The sequence below is a fragment of the Polistes canadensis genome, unplaced genomic scaffold (genome assembly GCF_001313835.1).
Source record: "Polistes canadensis isolate GaletaPanama2010 unplaced genomic scaffold, ASM131383v1 scaffold_175, whole genome shotgun sequence".
NCBI classification, from domain to species: domain Eukaryota; kingdom Metazoa; phylum Arthropoda; class Insecta; order Hymenoptera; family Vespidae; genus Polistes; species Polistes canadensis.
In genome coordinates, this window is record NW_014569722.1 from 254,534 (window position 1) to 270,341 (window position 15,808).

The 15,808-nt window shown below is 28.7% G+C and overlaps 3 protein-coding genes across 5 annotated transcripts in view; 2 read left to right on the forward strand and 1 right to left on the reverse strand.

Annotated features, from left to right (window-relative positions):
• The window catches only part of LOC106789292 (MICOS complex subunit Mic60), a 28,208-nt gene extending 21,742 nt beyond the window's left edge, over window positions 1-6,466 (reverse strand). The window contains exons 1-9 of one of the 2 annotated variants that reach the window (XM_014753380.1): window positions 6,352-6,466; window positions 5,829-5,914; window positions 5,411-5,479; window positions 4,981-5,193; window positions 4,853-4,908; window positions 4,516-4,632; window positions 4,165-4,375; window positions 3,672-4,083; window positions 3,436-3,570 (exon numbers count right to left, since the gene is read on the reverse strand). In XM_014753380.1, the coding sequence (XP_014608866.1) occupies window positions 3,436-3,570; window positions 3,672-4,083; window positions 4,165-4,375; window positions 4,516-4,632; window positions 4,853-4,908; window positions 4,981-5,193; window positions 5,411-5,479; window positions 5,829-5,914; window positions 6,352-6,396 (1,344 nt within the window). In that variant the 5' untranslated portion in view covers window positions 6,397-6,466. The remainder of the gene's footprint in view (window positions 1-3,435; window positions 3,571-3,671; window positions 4,084-4,164; window positions 4,376-4,515; window positions 4,633-4,852; window positions 4,909-4,980; window positions 5,194-5,410; window positions 5,480-5,828; window positions 5,915-6,351) is intronic. The other variant, XM_014753381.1, reaches the window with a different exon arrangement.
• LOC106789294 (39S ribosomal protein L35, mitochondrial) lies at window positions 6,416-7,724 on the forward strand. Its single transcript, XM_014753386.1, has 4 exons — window positions 6,416-6,519; window positions 6,887-7,043; window positions 7,127-7,270; window positions 7,396-7,724. The coding sequence occupies exons 1-4, from the start codon at window positions 6,489-6,491 to the stop codon at window positions 7,625-7,627; spliced, it is 564 nt and encodes a 187-aa protein (XP_014608872.1). The 5' UTR covers window positions 6,416-6,488; the 3' UTR covers window positions 7,628-7,724.
• Window positions 7,725-8,195: 471 nt separating this feature from the next.
• Window positions 8,196-14,162, forward strand: LOC106789293 (fumarylacetoacetate hydrolase domain-containing protein 2). 2 transcript variants are annotated; one of them, XM_014753382.1, is made up of 7 exons: window positions 8,196-8,650; window positions 10,735-10,896; window positions 11,453-11,488; window positions 12,172-12,388; window positions 13,122-13,456; window positions 13,549-13,636; window positions 13,713-14,162. In XM_014753382.1, exons 1-7 carry the CDS (start codon window positions 8,499-8,501, stop codon window positions 13,773-13,775), a joined length of 1,053 nt encoding a protein of 350 aa, XP_014608868.1. In that variant the 5' UTR covers window positions 8,196-8,498; the 3' UTR covers window positions 13,776-14,162. The 2 variants fall into 2 exon arrangements, with proteins under 2 accessions (XP_014608868.1, XP_014608871.1); XM_014753385.1 differs by lacking the exon at window positions 11,453-11,488.
• The last annotated feature ends 1,646 nt before the right edge of the window (window positions 14,163-15,808 follow it).

The window sequence follows — 15,808 nt, forward strand, 5'->3', positions numbered from 1 at the left end:
TTCTCTACTGTCTTCTCACTTGAAATATAATGCAAGAAAGAATTATTGATGAAATTCAATTTCGGATAAAATCAAAATGGGGAAATTTTATCGGACGAGTTGGTAATTACGTATTTAAAAATTTGTCTAACTTGAAGAATATTTGAGGAGGATCATTTTTTTGAAAATGAAATAGATTCAGAAAAATTGGTCGTTCGTTATTTCGTTCATCTTTTTTTCTTTTTTTTTTTTTTTTAAATCATTTGCGTGTAATTTAGATTTTTTCGAATTAGATTTAAGATTAATTCTATCGAAAAAAATGTGTAATGCGATATATAATATTAAAAATATCATAGACCCCAAGTTAAATTGTTAAACCGAGCATATTATAGAACGTAAATGCGAAAATGTTATTAGACTAAAATATTATTTCTGTTTCAATCGATCGTTTAAAGTGGTCCACCTTGCGGTCAAACGATTCACATTTCCTTCTCTTTTAGCGATTTCGTTCCTAGAGAATAGAACTATTTCGGGATGTTTCATCAAGCGTATCGGTCCAGTGGATATTGGATTTGGCGAGAACGAAGTTCCAGCGCGTGCTCGAATATCGTAATTTTTCAAGATGTCGATCGCTAACAATCGATTTTCCGCAAAGCGATGTGCCCCATTCAAGCAAATACCAAGCATTCGATATCCGAAAAATAATATTGTATTATCGACCGATGTCGATGACGATACACACACACATACGTTTATATCATTCGTTATCCTTTCTGCATGTTCTCGAAAAAAAAAAAAAAACGAATAACTTTTCTAAACGTTTTCCAAAGGTATAGAAAGAAATGCATACATGAAAAACACACGAACGATAAAAGATACTCGAAAAAGTTAACTCGATTTTTCAACACAATTTTTCTTCCCATCCACCCTTTATCGATTTGATTGGTAAAGTTTAATAAGATAATCTAAAATCGTGACTCATCGTTTAAATATATATATATGTATTTATATGTGTATCATGGTAGACTACAAATATCAGGTATTGTAGTATCGACGAAATCGTTTTTCGTTCGGTCGAAAAATTTCCTCTTCGTTTCGCTTCGGGACAAAGTTCGAAACGATTTCTTGCTTTGAGATAAATCTACGTTACTCGTTCCAGTATCGGATAACGATCGTTTACGTTCAACGTCCAACCTTGTAACCCAAAGCTATAAAGTAGAAAAATCGAAAAGCACCGAAAAAAGGAAAGATACAAAAAGTAGAACGCGAGACTATTATTAAAGCTTTCAATTAAAAAACGTTTTTTTGATACAAATTCTAGCTAAAAAAATAAAAGAAAAAAAATATAAGATTAACAGGAACGGTGATAATGTTTGAATAAAAATGGATTACAATTTCGCATATCTCGTCGATAATTATATCCGTAATACTGTTTGTTTCTCAAGTAAGTAAAAATAACTTGTTATGCTTCAGGAACTTAAAAAAAAAATTTCTTTCCAATAGTCAACATTTGTAATAATAATTATCGATTAAATATAAGTATTGTGTCTATTCTTATATAAAATAGTTAACATTTAATAATTTAACAATTTTTCATGCAAAGTTTGACTTTGTTATAAAGTACGAATTACTTCCAAAATTTAATATAAAATTTACTGTTTACCATAGCATACACTTCGTTAAAAAAAAAAAAAAATAAAATACAAAAAAATACATTTGTTCAAATGACCGCGTACAAGTAGAAGTATAACTATCACGTATTCTCTTGGATATAATAAAAGAATAAAGTTTCTTCGAATGACCGTAGAAATAAATGAATGCACGTAAAACCGATTCGTCGTTTATCGAATCGATAGACCGTAGTATCTATATCTCTAATACCTACAAAGAAACCTAAACGTGAAACCATTCGATGAGACCAAGTTTGTACTAAAAAGTTCGGAAAGCTCAGCCCGGATAAGAAACTTTGAAGTTTTTCGAGTCCATCCGAAGAAGCGTGGAATAACAAATCTTTATCTTTTCTTTCTCTACCTTCCAAACCATCTTCTTCTTCTTCTTCTTCTTCTTCTTCTCTTTCAACTTTGTCTTTATTTTACAGCTTTCTACCCTTTTTCTAACTCTTACATAATTTCGTCTAGCATCTTGTGCCACGTCAGCGCATAAATTTTCAAAACATCGCCGAGGGATTTGACGTCAGGAGCTTTCGCTTACAAATAAAATACGCTTGAATTGGACGGACGTCGAATCGATTACCCGAAACGATGCCGATCGATCGTTTTTTTTTTCTTTTTTTTTTCATTTTCTTGACCCAAAAAATATAGCTACATTTATTTATTTATCAATTTTACCGAACTACTTCCCCCGGTATATCTTTCCATTCGATCGAATTAAAAAAAAAAAGAGAGAAATAGAAGAAGAAGAAGGGAGAGAAATCGAGTGAAAGTATCCTTCAGATAAAAAGTATATCTATAAGTTATTTTTTCTAAACAGGAAGCTAAAATTACAAACTCGTAGGAGTAGGAAAACTTGAAGGAAGTACGCTTCGTATCTTCCTTTTAACAAATATTAAACTAACATTGTCGTAAGTGAAAAATATACGATTGGAAAAAATAGAGATGGAATAGCAAAGAAAGGAGGTAGGGCAAGGGGGGGCGGTGGGAAATATCTTCGAATCAAAGAGTACCGAAAGGGATTATCTGCTATTGCTATGACTAAAAATAAATGAGAGAAAGACGAAGAGGAACAGAAAAAAATGAAATGGGATATAGAAGTTCGTCGATCAGACTTCCAAAGAGATTTATATCTCCTAACACACATACATCCCACATGTATATCACACACAAGTATGGATTGCATAGTAGTGACGCAGAGTATGGAACGAATAGACAACAGTAAGTCATAGTGATTCTCTCGAAATGGGTATCTCGCCTAAACTATCCGTATAGACAGTAGGAATGTACTATGAGACTAGTCTAAAGAGATAATATTGCCTCCCGCGTTTCTGAAATATTGGCGGTATTCCAAATGGAAATAGATAAAAAGCCCGAAGGGAATAGTAGCCTAGCTCACACAGTCTCTCACTCTCTAACACCACTATCATCATTCTCTCTCAACATTTTTCAAACTTCTTTTTACGTTTTTCGAGTCGATAGATACATACATATATTTTTATACACATATAGAATCAAGAGACACAGGTAATATCTACGTTATACGTTAAAAATAGTGATTTTCCAATATTATTACTTTTCATTTATGACGATGATACCTACACGATATTAAAATACGATGAAAAAAGTACTTTCGATGATGTTATGATATCGATCCTTAAATAATTACCATTACTTTGTTCATTATTAAAAAATTTTGGATGAAGGATCAAAGCATCGTTTTTATTGATCCTAACGTGCATTGAAAAATATTGATTAATATTTAAATAAATAAATAAGAACTTACTTTCTTATTAAATTTCTCTTCCAGATCACGTTTTTCTTTTTCTATTTCTAAGGTTACTAATTCATTTATTTTTGCATCCGTAAAATCTTCCTTCGATGCTTTTAGGGCGGCTTTTACTCTGGCAGTATGAATTGTCTGTAATAAAAAATATACGTTGGTACGTTAATTTTAATAAATACTTATATATAATTATATAATTAGATTTTTATCATTATTCATAATCGTTAGATATTAACCTGTAATTTTTCTAATTCTTTTTGAAGATAAATCATTGTATTGTACATGTGTAGAACGAAAAGATCAAATTGTTCCTCTTTGACGGAAAGTTTCTTTTCGTCAAGATTTATACTAGGGAATAAAATATATAATTCCTCGCTGAATTTCTCTCGAGCTGCTCTAACTTGTTTCCAATAACGTTCGGTAATGTTTCCTTGCTCTAATTCATTTTCAAATTTCTTTTTAACATCGTCGAGATCATCCAACAATTGTTTAACATTTCTTTTAGCCGCAGTTTTAACATGAGCCGGTGCATCCAATTTGGGATCATCTATCAAATTATACATTTGTTTGAGTGATTCTAAAACTTTGGTAGCGTGTTCCTCTGCCTCGTGCAACGCTTGTGTTCTTTTTTCTGTAGCTTCTTTTAATCTAAAATAAATTCTATTGATTAACAAACAAACAAAATTCTGTTATTTATTTAATGATAATTTACGATGATTAAAAATATACCTGTTCCAAATACTGGCAGGTACGGACGAATCGATACTTTCTACAACTTTAATTACATCATGATTATAATCCTTTAATGCACATATTGCAGTATTATAAGCAGCAACAGCTTTCGCTGCTACTTGACCACAAGATTTTTCCAACTCTACAAGATTTTCTGGCATCAATTCTTTCGGAACATCCTTAGATGGCGGTGCTGGCTTTCCGGTAACTGTGTAGTAATAAGTAAATAATTTAATTAAGTATATTAATCAATTAATTGAAACAGAAGTTAATGATTAATAATTAAGTAAATAAAATGAAGAATACAATAACATAATCTATAAAAAATAAAATTTAAAAAAAGCATACCGCCTTGAATATCTTCCTGTTTTTCTTTAGTTTCTTTGCTTACACGAATTTCAGCGTAAGGTTCTTTAGCAGGTGGTTCTTTCTTGTTTACCAGTTCTACAAAAGCTGGTTTTGGTGCTATAGTATACATAGGAATTTGTTAAGTGTTAGTAAATCAATTTTACGATACAAACAGCATAATAATTTTTGTATGACTACAAATGTTTTATACGATACACTGCAGGAAAGGAGTAATATGAAAGGTTGACTGTAAATTAATTTATTACTGATAAGGTTCTAAGCTCACGTTTATATTCTTCAAACTTCATGCATTCTAATGAGTTTTTATTAATCTGACCTGTTTCTTCTTTTTCCGATGTGCCTTTGTAGAAAACGGAAGTTATGTTTGATATTCTAAAAAGAAATGTATGAAATTTAATATTGGCTATAAGTTACTAAATGTAAGGAGCATATTTATCGGCTTACTTCTGCTTCAGAGCATCTAAACGTGTGAGGATTAGTTCCAAGTAATTCGAATCTTCTTGAAAGATGATCCGTATTGTTTTGTCCGTTCCTGGTATCCATCCTTCTAATGTTGCTCGAAACTCTGGATTACTCTTCGCAAAAGCCAAAACACCTATGGTCCCGATAGCTAAGGCTCCTAAAGTAACCAACGTACCGGAACTTTTGCTCTTCTCACTTCCATCAAAAACAGATGTATAAACTTTATGTTGTAACTGAATAAAAATATATATCTCAAATCAGAATCGAATATAAACACATATTTGTAGCCATGCATTTTCTCGTAATTGTAATTAATAATTATTATACAAATTACTCATATAACATCTCATATGCAAGTTTACAGATGTAACGTGCCTATGTTTTAATTTCAGCATGCATAAAGTTTAAATACCTTCTTTTGGAATCGGTTGAGTACTTATGTCCAGAAAGTCTGGACGTAAGTCTGACATCCTTGCAAAACCTAGAAAAAAGCTATATAATTATAACTTGTTCTTTGATATTAAATATCAATAAGAAAAGTATCTTATTTTCTTCTGTTTTATATCACTTTGATAAACCCATTGAACTTACTTGAAAAAAGCTATCGAAATTAAACTTTTTATCTACGAATGGTAATCTGTTTAAAATATAACCTAACCTATGTATACAAAATGCTCTACATATTAACTGAATTACGTGATTAAATAAAATGACATCCAAATAATGAAATAAAACGTAAGAAGAATTTAAACTAAAAAATGCTAAAGAATTGTGACAGATTCTAACCAAGCGTATTTAAGATCTATCATAACAAAAAATGAAAATCTTACCTTCCCTCCGGTTCACATTTGACACGAGTACGCGTTTCGTAGTACCTGGCAGTTAGATATAGTCTAGAGCAAGCGTGGTTTTTTACCTGAAAGGTCAAGCGTACCAGTCAATGTTCCCAAAATTATGTAAGACTCCTAATTTTAAGCCATCTTGTCACACGAGGCACGCAACCTTGATCTTATTCTTTAGAATAATCACTGACAACTCGCGTAATTGCTTTTCTTCACAATTTCGAAGCAATGTGCATAAAATCCTTATGCTTTCCATCTTCGAAAGAGCGAACATATTTGAGAAAGAAATAAGGAAAATTTAAATAGAAAATCAACGAGTTGGAAAACGTTGTTTTTCGATCATTCTCTCTCTCTCTCTCTGTCTCTTTCTTTCTTTACCTATTTCCCCTCATTCCTTCTGTCTCCATCTTTATCTTAACCACAAAAATCAAATTCTTACTCGATTTTTGTCAAATAAAGAAATCGTACGACAAGAAGACGATTTTTTTTGTAGCACTAACACTTTACATACCCCATTAAGACCGTTGCACGAAAATTTGAGTCCAATTCGAAACATCTTTTTTCAGGTTGGCCGGTCAAGCAGCCGAAGGAAAAGAGGGAGCAACGGTACAAAACAGCTGGTCACCGAACGGAACTACGCGAAGAAAGATGTTGCGCGTTATTAGCGCTGCAGTTCGAGGTACGATTTATTAAAGATATTTCTTTCTTCATCGATAATATTGACTTTCATTACGATTTTCTCTCATACGTTCTTGTCCTTACGCATTACTTCAAACACCTACACTGTTTTCTTGATCAATTTTTTAAGAATTTATTTTAGGCTACTTTTTAGGTTAAGTTTGTGAACGGACCGGAATGATCACATAACACATTTTTGACAGAAGGAACGATTCACTTGTATATTGTCTATTTCTTTCTATCTCTTGTCTTTAATTTTTTTTTTCTTTTTCTTCTATTTTTAAATTTCATTCGAACGTCTTATTTTTCAATTATAATTTCATGTAAATTTGATATTATAAATTGTTATTTGTTTTTTTATATTGTAGGTATCGTGTCATGTGCCAACGTAAAAAATGCTGGTACTGTTGTGCTCCAAGAATATCCAAAACTTATTACAAATGTTACTCAAAATAGAGGCTTCTCCCTTTTATCTACACAGTCATGGTTTAATAGAGATAGAATAAACGATAAAACATTGATTGGGTATATGATAAACATTTTTTAAATTAAAACCCTTTCACTAAATATTTTCAAATAATTATGTTGTAAGATGATAATTTTTACAGTGCTGTAACACCATATGGAAATATTTTATCATCCGTGCAAGATACAACAATTACACCAAAAAGAACCTTAATCAAGTTTTCTATGAGGAAAGGAAAGAGAAAAACTGTCAAGGCAGTTCTCAAACGGTTTTACAGGCTAAATTGGTAAAACTTCATTTTCAAATCGTCTACAAAATATATATCTTCAAGATATTATATATTAATGTGTTATGTTGATCGAATAACATAGTCCTAAGTAACATTATGTTTAATTATATTTATTTTCATAGGGGTATGTGGATACGAAGATATTGTGCGCATGACAAACATATGTGGAGAAAAACAGAAGGGAGAAAACGTAGATTACGTCAACATATTTTCACTAATGCTACACAGTCCTGGTTACTTGATACAATGGTAACCAAGTATTGGAGACGACCAAGATTTTATGTTGACGATCCCTATAATCCATATCATAAAAGAGAAGAATTCGCACATACACGAACAAAGCCTTTTGATTAAATTGTTTACTCTAAACTTAATATTAGATGAATTTTAATTTATTCCATTCTATATAAAATATTGTAGAATATCTTATAAAGAAAACAAAATTACACGAAAGGAAATCATTAAGTTATTCCTGTATTTAAAGAAGTTAACATTCATCAGATTTTGCAAAAAAAATCCAAATATCAAAAATTTTATTTAAAAAAGAATTTCTTTATCAACGCGAGGTGGCGTTAGTAGGAAAAGTCCAATCTCAATTTGTGATCTCTTACATTCTACCCAATTTTATAAGAATTTTTCTAAATCTGATTGGTCGATTTTAATTAATACAATTCAATTATTTAATACCATCTTTGATGACAAAACAATTTCATAGAATTTAGAAAATTTAATTAATATATCTCACATTCCTAAAAATAAAGGACGCGAGAAAAAAAACAGATTCTCGAATACTTGAAGAAATTAAAATATATATGAGTAAATGTTTCAACTTATGAAAAATGTATTCTTCTGATGACGTAATTGTAAGAGACAAGTAGACTATAAAATATAAATGGGTATGCTATTTAAAAAGAATAATAAGAGTAATAAAAAAAAACAATAGATCATTATCGTTAAACCAAGAAATTCTCTGAACATCCGTTAGAGGGACTTAAAACACAGTGTTACGCATTCTTCAGTCACCATCAGTCTCTCAAGACGAATGTATCGATCATTTATTATTGCAATAATCGTTCATTTTTTTTCTATTACATTTATCATAAAGCTACTGTCCGAGATAAGTTATCTTAACACACCAATTGAGAAGTCCTGATTTATCTGGAAAGTAAAAAGATATTAATAACAAAAGATAAAATTAATAAAAAATTTTGAAAAAAAAGACAAAATGCCTTATCGTGGAAGGTTCCGATTACTTGGCAGAACTTTTCTACTTTGGAGAAGTTCTTGTAACAGCGAGAAAGCGAAAGTTAATACGCATTTCGTCACAAATATTACTGCTGGTAGAAACTTCTCAGTGAATAATACGCTCGATATGAGGTGAGTCAAATACACCCGGTCTCAGGGACGTAATCATTCAGAGGTTCTTATATAGAAAATTACTTATGACTTTTAATTTAAAAAAAACCTTTTTTTTTTAAGTAAACACATATTATGTCATTTTACGCCATTTATTAATCGATTTTTAGTTTTAATAATGAAAGATCTATACTTAAGTATTTACTACAAGAATAAATTGAAATTGACGTCATCGGTCATTTGATTCGATATTCAAACGTTTCTGTATCTATTTATTTCTTTTTTCGTACGTCTTCCTCTACGATCTGTTCATTTGGTATTCTGCCAATTTTTTTAACATATTTGTTAGACCATTTGTATATTTCTTTCTGCAGTATTAATCTTCGTATTATTTTAATTTGTATTAATTGACCTTTTCGAAATTTTCTTTTTTTACACATAAATTTTACATTAATTTTATATAAGTATTTTTTTTAATGACCCGAATATTTTATTGAAAATAAAATTTAAATATTTATGCAAATACGTTCCCATAAGTATCCTCCCAATTGTCAGCTTTTTTCTCGTGTATTTAATACTTTGTCATTAAAAATAAACTTGAAATTAAATTGAGATGCTATTCGAATTATAACGAATGACAATCAAAAAATACAATAAATTAGATAAGAAACGATTTCAAGTTTTTGTTCCAATTAAATGTAAAATATCGTTTAAGAAAGTGAAATGTTAGAATGTGTACAAATGTCCATATGTAAATGTCATATATGTAAAAAAGAAACAATCGTAAAGGGCAAAATGATTAAATATTCGAAAGTTATGTTCTTACAATATACTTGTAAAACATGTTTGTACGTGGTATCACCAAATATGTTTCTAGTTTACAAAATAAAAACAACATTGGAGAGGTCGAAACCGGTTTTAACAACTTAAATTGTTCTTTTCTTTGTTTAATTTGGGTCGTAGATTAAACACACATGTTTCAAAAGAAATTGATTAATTATTTTATTATTATTATTAATATTATCCTTATTATTTATGTTTATCGTTCCCTTTTTGTCTGAATTTTTCATCATTAAATACTTCAGTCGATACTTTGATTGTCCATAACAATTTAAAAATCTACATATTTACGTAAAACTTCAATCACATGCTATATCAGAAAAGGTAATTGCCGGTGTTGTATTATTATAATAATCATATTCCTCTCTTATGGTCGAAATGTATATATAATAGAGACTGTCAACATGACATAACTATGAATTTTTTACAAAATTAGTCGTTTGACCTTGTCAATTATGTAATCTTTCCATTTCTTATATATTTTTATATGAATAGTTTATGAATTTTATGATTAATATGAAATGCCGATAAAATTTATTCTATGTGTATTACGTCAAACGACAATTTATTATTTCATCAATTTATAAATGTATGTTAAAAAATTGATTCAAGTGTTCGCGCAGAAAAGGTGTTTAAAATATCGAAAGAAATTCCTGATAATAAATATTTTGTTCTAGTCATTGTTAATAACGAATGTGTGTTTGAAAACGCGCATAAATAAACTACAAATATGTTTTCAACAATGTCCTAATTTTTGAAATGTTGAGGTTAGTTACGTGTCAATGCGTCAACCGTTTTATCAAAAGATAGATGTAAGTTTTGTGGTTTCAGTTTGACTAGTTTCATCCCTGTAGAAACACTGCCACATGTAATTAACATATTTATATTCGCGTGCCAATTTGTTAGTATATATAAATTTGATCAATTTTTTATTAAAATAATGTATAAATAATTTTCTAAAATTTATAATCAATTTGATATATCACCTATTTAGAAAAAAAATATGATTAAATGATAAAAAACTTTCATTCATAATACATCGATAAATCTTTAAGATTACGTACGATGCCAATTATTTTCTACACCTTTTAATACATGTCTACACAAATATTTTCTATCGATATGAACGATAAATACAAATTATTTAGCTGTATACAATTGAAATTATTTAAAGGATATTCATTTAAATTTTTCCATTATAAAAGAAATTAATTCTAATAACAATTTATATTAAAATTTATTCAAATTTTGAATTCTTATTCCAGATTCGTACAATTTACAAATAAAAATGGCGGACCTCAGCACTTGGGTGTTCAGCTTAAAGAAGGTGGAGATATCATAGCTGTGTCTGCAGTAGATTCTAGAATTCCAAATTCGTTAAAAAAATTCCTCGAGGGTGGTGACGATCTTCTAAAAAAAGCTAAAAGGTAATTGTATTTTTTGTTACTTATGAAAATGCGTACTCAATATTGTTGATCAATGATATTATCGACGATTGATAATATACAAGGTTAACCATTATCTCCATCGATAAATATTTATGAAATTATTAAGATAAGAAACAAATAAAATTATTTAAATATCCATGAAATGTTGTCGATCCTTTTCTAGTAAAAAATAATACATTTTTTTTTTATAATTATTTATATAAATTCTTTTATTACAACAAAATTATTTATAAGATCTTTAAATTAATAATTGAATTTGCATTACAAATTTCAAATGATCTCTAAAGAAAATGGAAACAATAAGAAGATAAAGGAAATAAAGATAAGGCTAATAACACTTATTGTAATATATAATCAATGTAGAATTTATAATACAAGATAATTTTTATATAAGCGATCATAGAACTCTATATTTAAAGAAATGATCAATGATTTAGTTATCTTATTATCGTCCTATCTTTTTTTGTTTGTTTTTGAAAATAGATATCTATATAAATAGAAAATCGTTTTCACAGTTAAAAATTTGTTTCGCCAGGGAAGACGATATCGATTTAAAGGCGGCCGTAGAGAGGTTGGTGGATTGCACGAAATTTAAATCCCGTTTATTTTGGATTTAAGCATTCCTTTTATTTTTGATTCTTTTTTTTTTATGTTTTTTTTCTTTTCATTATTAAGAGAAAAAAAAATATCGCAAGTGTTTCCACAATTTGTAATTATAATTGTCTCGACTATGACTATGTTTACCCCTTTTTTCTCTCTCCTTCTTACAATTAAAGGAAAAATAAAAATAAAAAAAAGAGAAAGAAAAACAAATTATCAGTTCTCTCTTATCAAATATCACATACATTCACTATCATTATATCCTTATCACATCATTTGGCTAACAACGAGATTTCAATCTTAAACAAACAACATATGTTTCGTATTACCTCAGATTGAAACACTACACACTGTATGGCTATGTTTGAAAGTGCAAAATACATTACCTTTTGCATTACTTTTTTTCTAATGCCTTTTCGTGCGTTACAACAATACTTACGTTTTTTATTTATATTTTTCAGACTTGAGAGTTTCTCTGAATGCTGTCATGTTAGAAATTAGTATGCAACTTGTCAATTCACATTGCCATTTCTATACAAATAATGTTTTCTATATTAGACAACATATGACATGCATATATATTTGTATACATATATGTAAATAATATTTATATGTGTGTATGTATTTATGCTATAATATATAATATTTAAATAGGATTGTCGCCGAAGGACGTAGCATAACACCGGCCGAAGATGTGAATTTTTTGGCACCGATTACGCGCATGGACAAATTAGCATGCGTTGGTTTAAATTATAGCGGACATTGTGAAGAACAAGGTGTACCTCCACCAGAAAGTCCAGTAATATTCAGCAAATTTCCTAGCAACATCGTAGGACCAACCGACAATGTTATTTTACCCTCGATATCAGAGGTATGTATATTAATTTATCAATTAAAATAATTTTCTCCAAAATTTATATTTATGCATTTAAAGAAATCTACATTACCGACGTGATTATTTGATTTATTTAAAAATTTTCATATAATATGTTAAATGTATTTAATTCGAATACATCAAAACTATTTATGCTTAAATGAGATTGATGATTAACGAATTGCAGTTCAAAGATCAGGTGACCTAAGTTTATATTATCAATGATGTTAATTCATTTCTCTATAATCTAACAAAATAAGTAATTATTTCTTGTAAGATGTTTGTTGAAAAATTAACATCTTCAATTTTATCCTTTCACCTAAGTTAAAATGTAACTTGTAAATATACGAAATTTGTGAATTGCGAATTGTAACAATATTTTTAGCTGTTTAAGATTACGCAACCGGTGGTTAGCGTGTTTTCAATCTAATTATATGAGACATACTTTTTATCTATATAATGTCTGGTTCGAACTCGTTGACTTCGTTTGAGAAATAAGAACAAAAAAAATATTGTCTTGTAAACAAAATGAATGAAAGAGAAAATTCAATTTAGTTAAAATCCTATTTGCAAAAAATAGAATAATTTATAGATAATTATTATATTTAAGAAATTATTAATAAAATAAATTAAATTAAAAAATAATGTGTGTTACAATTAAAAAAATTAATTATATATATATATATGCAACGATAATAATTTGTTTAATTTATAAATCTTGTTGATTTAGAAAGTCGATTGGGAAGCTGAACTCGCTATAGTGATTGGTAAACGATGTAAGTCCATTAGCGATAAGGAAGCAGAGGATTGTATTTTTGGATTTACAATTGCTCAAGATATAACAGCGCGAGATTGGCAAAAATCGAAACGCAATGGTGGCCAATTTTTACTTGGAAAAGCGATGGATACTTTCTGTCCGTTAGGACCTGCCGTTGTGACGAAGGAATCAATATGTGATATTAATAATTTAACAGTGAAAACTTGGGTGAATGGTAATCTTAAACAAAATGGAAATACCAGTGAACTTATTATCAAACCTCACGAAATTGTTGCATACATATCACAGTTAGTATTAATAACTCCAGTTTCTTTATTTCATTATTAACAAAATGAAAGGGTTTAAAAAGAAGAAAAATATATTATATTTTTGCTTTTAGATTTATGACTTTATTACCTGGAGATGTAATACTCACTGGTACTCCAGCTGGTGTAGGATTCACGAGAAAGCCACCAGAGTTCTTGAAAGTATGCTGAAATAAGTTTTCCTATAAATAACCAAATTATTTTCTATAAAAATTAAAAATTCTTTTCTTTTTCACAGCGAGGAGACGTTTTGGAAACAGAAATTGGTAATCTTGGACGCTTGAGAAACAAAGTTCTGTGATCGGCAAAACATACTTATTAATGACAAACAAAACAAATATATTGTTTTTATTATCAAATGATAAAAATTTATTTTCTTGATTAATTTCCGAATTGAGTACAGATTCTTGAACTGTGAATCAATGTTGACTTGTCACGAACAATGTGGAATTGCTTATTGTGATAGAATTTTATAAATGTATGCGTTGCCACGCTACTTAAGAAGAAATAATATATCATATATATAATAAATTTTTAGAAACAAAAAATATTAATTTGGGCAAACCATAAAAATCGTGAGGAACCCGTGTCTTTTAAATATAATATATAATCATTTTATTTCGCTACTTTTATAAACAAACACCATGCATTTCATGTACTTGTATAATAAAGAAAGACTATTTCTAAAGAATCAATTCTATATCTCGCTTTTTTAAATAATTGAATATATTATAATTAACACACGGAATTATATTACTAAATTTATATGTAAAATTATTAAAAAATGCTTTTTTTTGTTCACTATTTGCTCAAATATATTTTATCAAATATTTTTTATTTATCGTTAATTAGTTGAAAATAATTATTACACTTTGAATAATGATGAAATAGCGACGTCATGAGTGGGAGATATGTTATACACATGCGCAACCACAAATTCAAGGTGCAAGCACACTTGGAAAAAAATGAAAGTAAAGTTGGTATACCTGTAAGGGACATATTTAAAGTTGATTTCCAAAGTAACAACGTATAAGGTAGTGAAAAGAAATAAGTTAATCATTCATAATGTATAAACAATAGATAAATATTTTCATTTTTTTTTTCTGTTGCGGTTCAATGCCAACTTTTTTGTGGTGAAGTATATAGAAACTTATAAGTCCCCTTTTTTATCTACCCAGCAACATTTTTGTTACCAATGGGACCACCATTGGACGATAGTATGTACTTAACGCGATGATGGTACAAACAGTATAGTTATAGTGTAAGAAAATTAAAAATAATTATATTTAATTTTTAGTGTCTAAATACGTGTGTGCCTTCAGAAATGCGTTTTTTATACATATATATTTTAAAAAGTAGAAGAAAATCAAGACGGGTCTAAAGCCATCTAAAAAAAATCTAAAAGCAATGATTAATATACATATATAAACACATCAAAACATTTTATTAAATAACATAGATCAAAATATTTTATTGTATCTAAGCGAGCTAAGACTCTACAAGTCATTTGAATTTGACTTTTTAATTATGCAAGAATAGTTAAGTATAATATTTTAATATTTAAGAATTTTAAAAGAGACAACTAAATATATATTTCAAAACCTCGGACGACTCCTTTCATTAAGTTGGCTGTTCTAGTATATATATGTTTAAACAATCTTAAATATGAAAAGAGTGCATTAAAATATTAAAATAATTGTTAAATAATCGATACAAATGTCTATTGCTGTTTAAAAGCTAGGAATATATGATCTATGTACCTTCTCCTTCGAAATTCACCGTTGAAATGAAACATTGTCCTCTATCAAATTACTTTTATTCAATATTGTTTATATGACTTTCCAAACGTTGCGCATGTGTATAAAATCAATAATCCACCTAATCAATAAAATTGAAGATTATAACGGTCTCCTTGTGGTATTATTTTAATTTTTATGTAATTATTTTAATGCTCCTGCTCAGAGATGACTTCCAGGGTAATAATTATTTTCAACTAATTAACGATAAATAAAAAATATTTGATAAAATATAGTTGAGCAAATAGTGAACAAAAAAAAACATTCATTAATTTTTGTCTGCTGTTAAGGTTCCTTGCCAGCGTTTCTACGGTTCATTACGGATATTTATAAAAAATAAAATTATAGATATCTTACGAGTATTATTATTATCTATTGTCGGTAAATTCAGTTCCTACCATAATGATACAATGTTTGATCGTAATTTTTGTCAGATGACATTACTTGTATTGTCGATAAAAAAAATATTTAATTTATAGAAAATCACACACATTCAAATATTAAGCACGTATAATATGATCTAATAGAACGAATATAA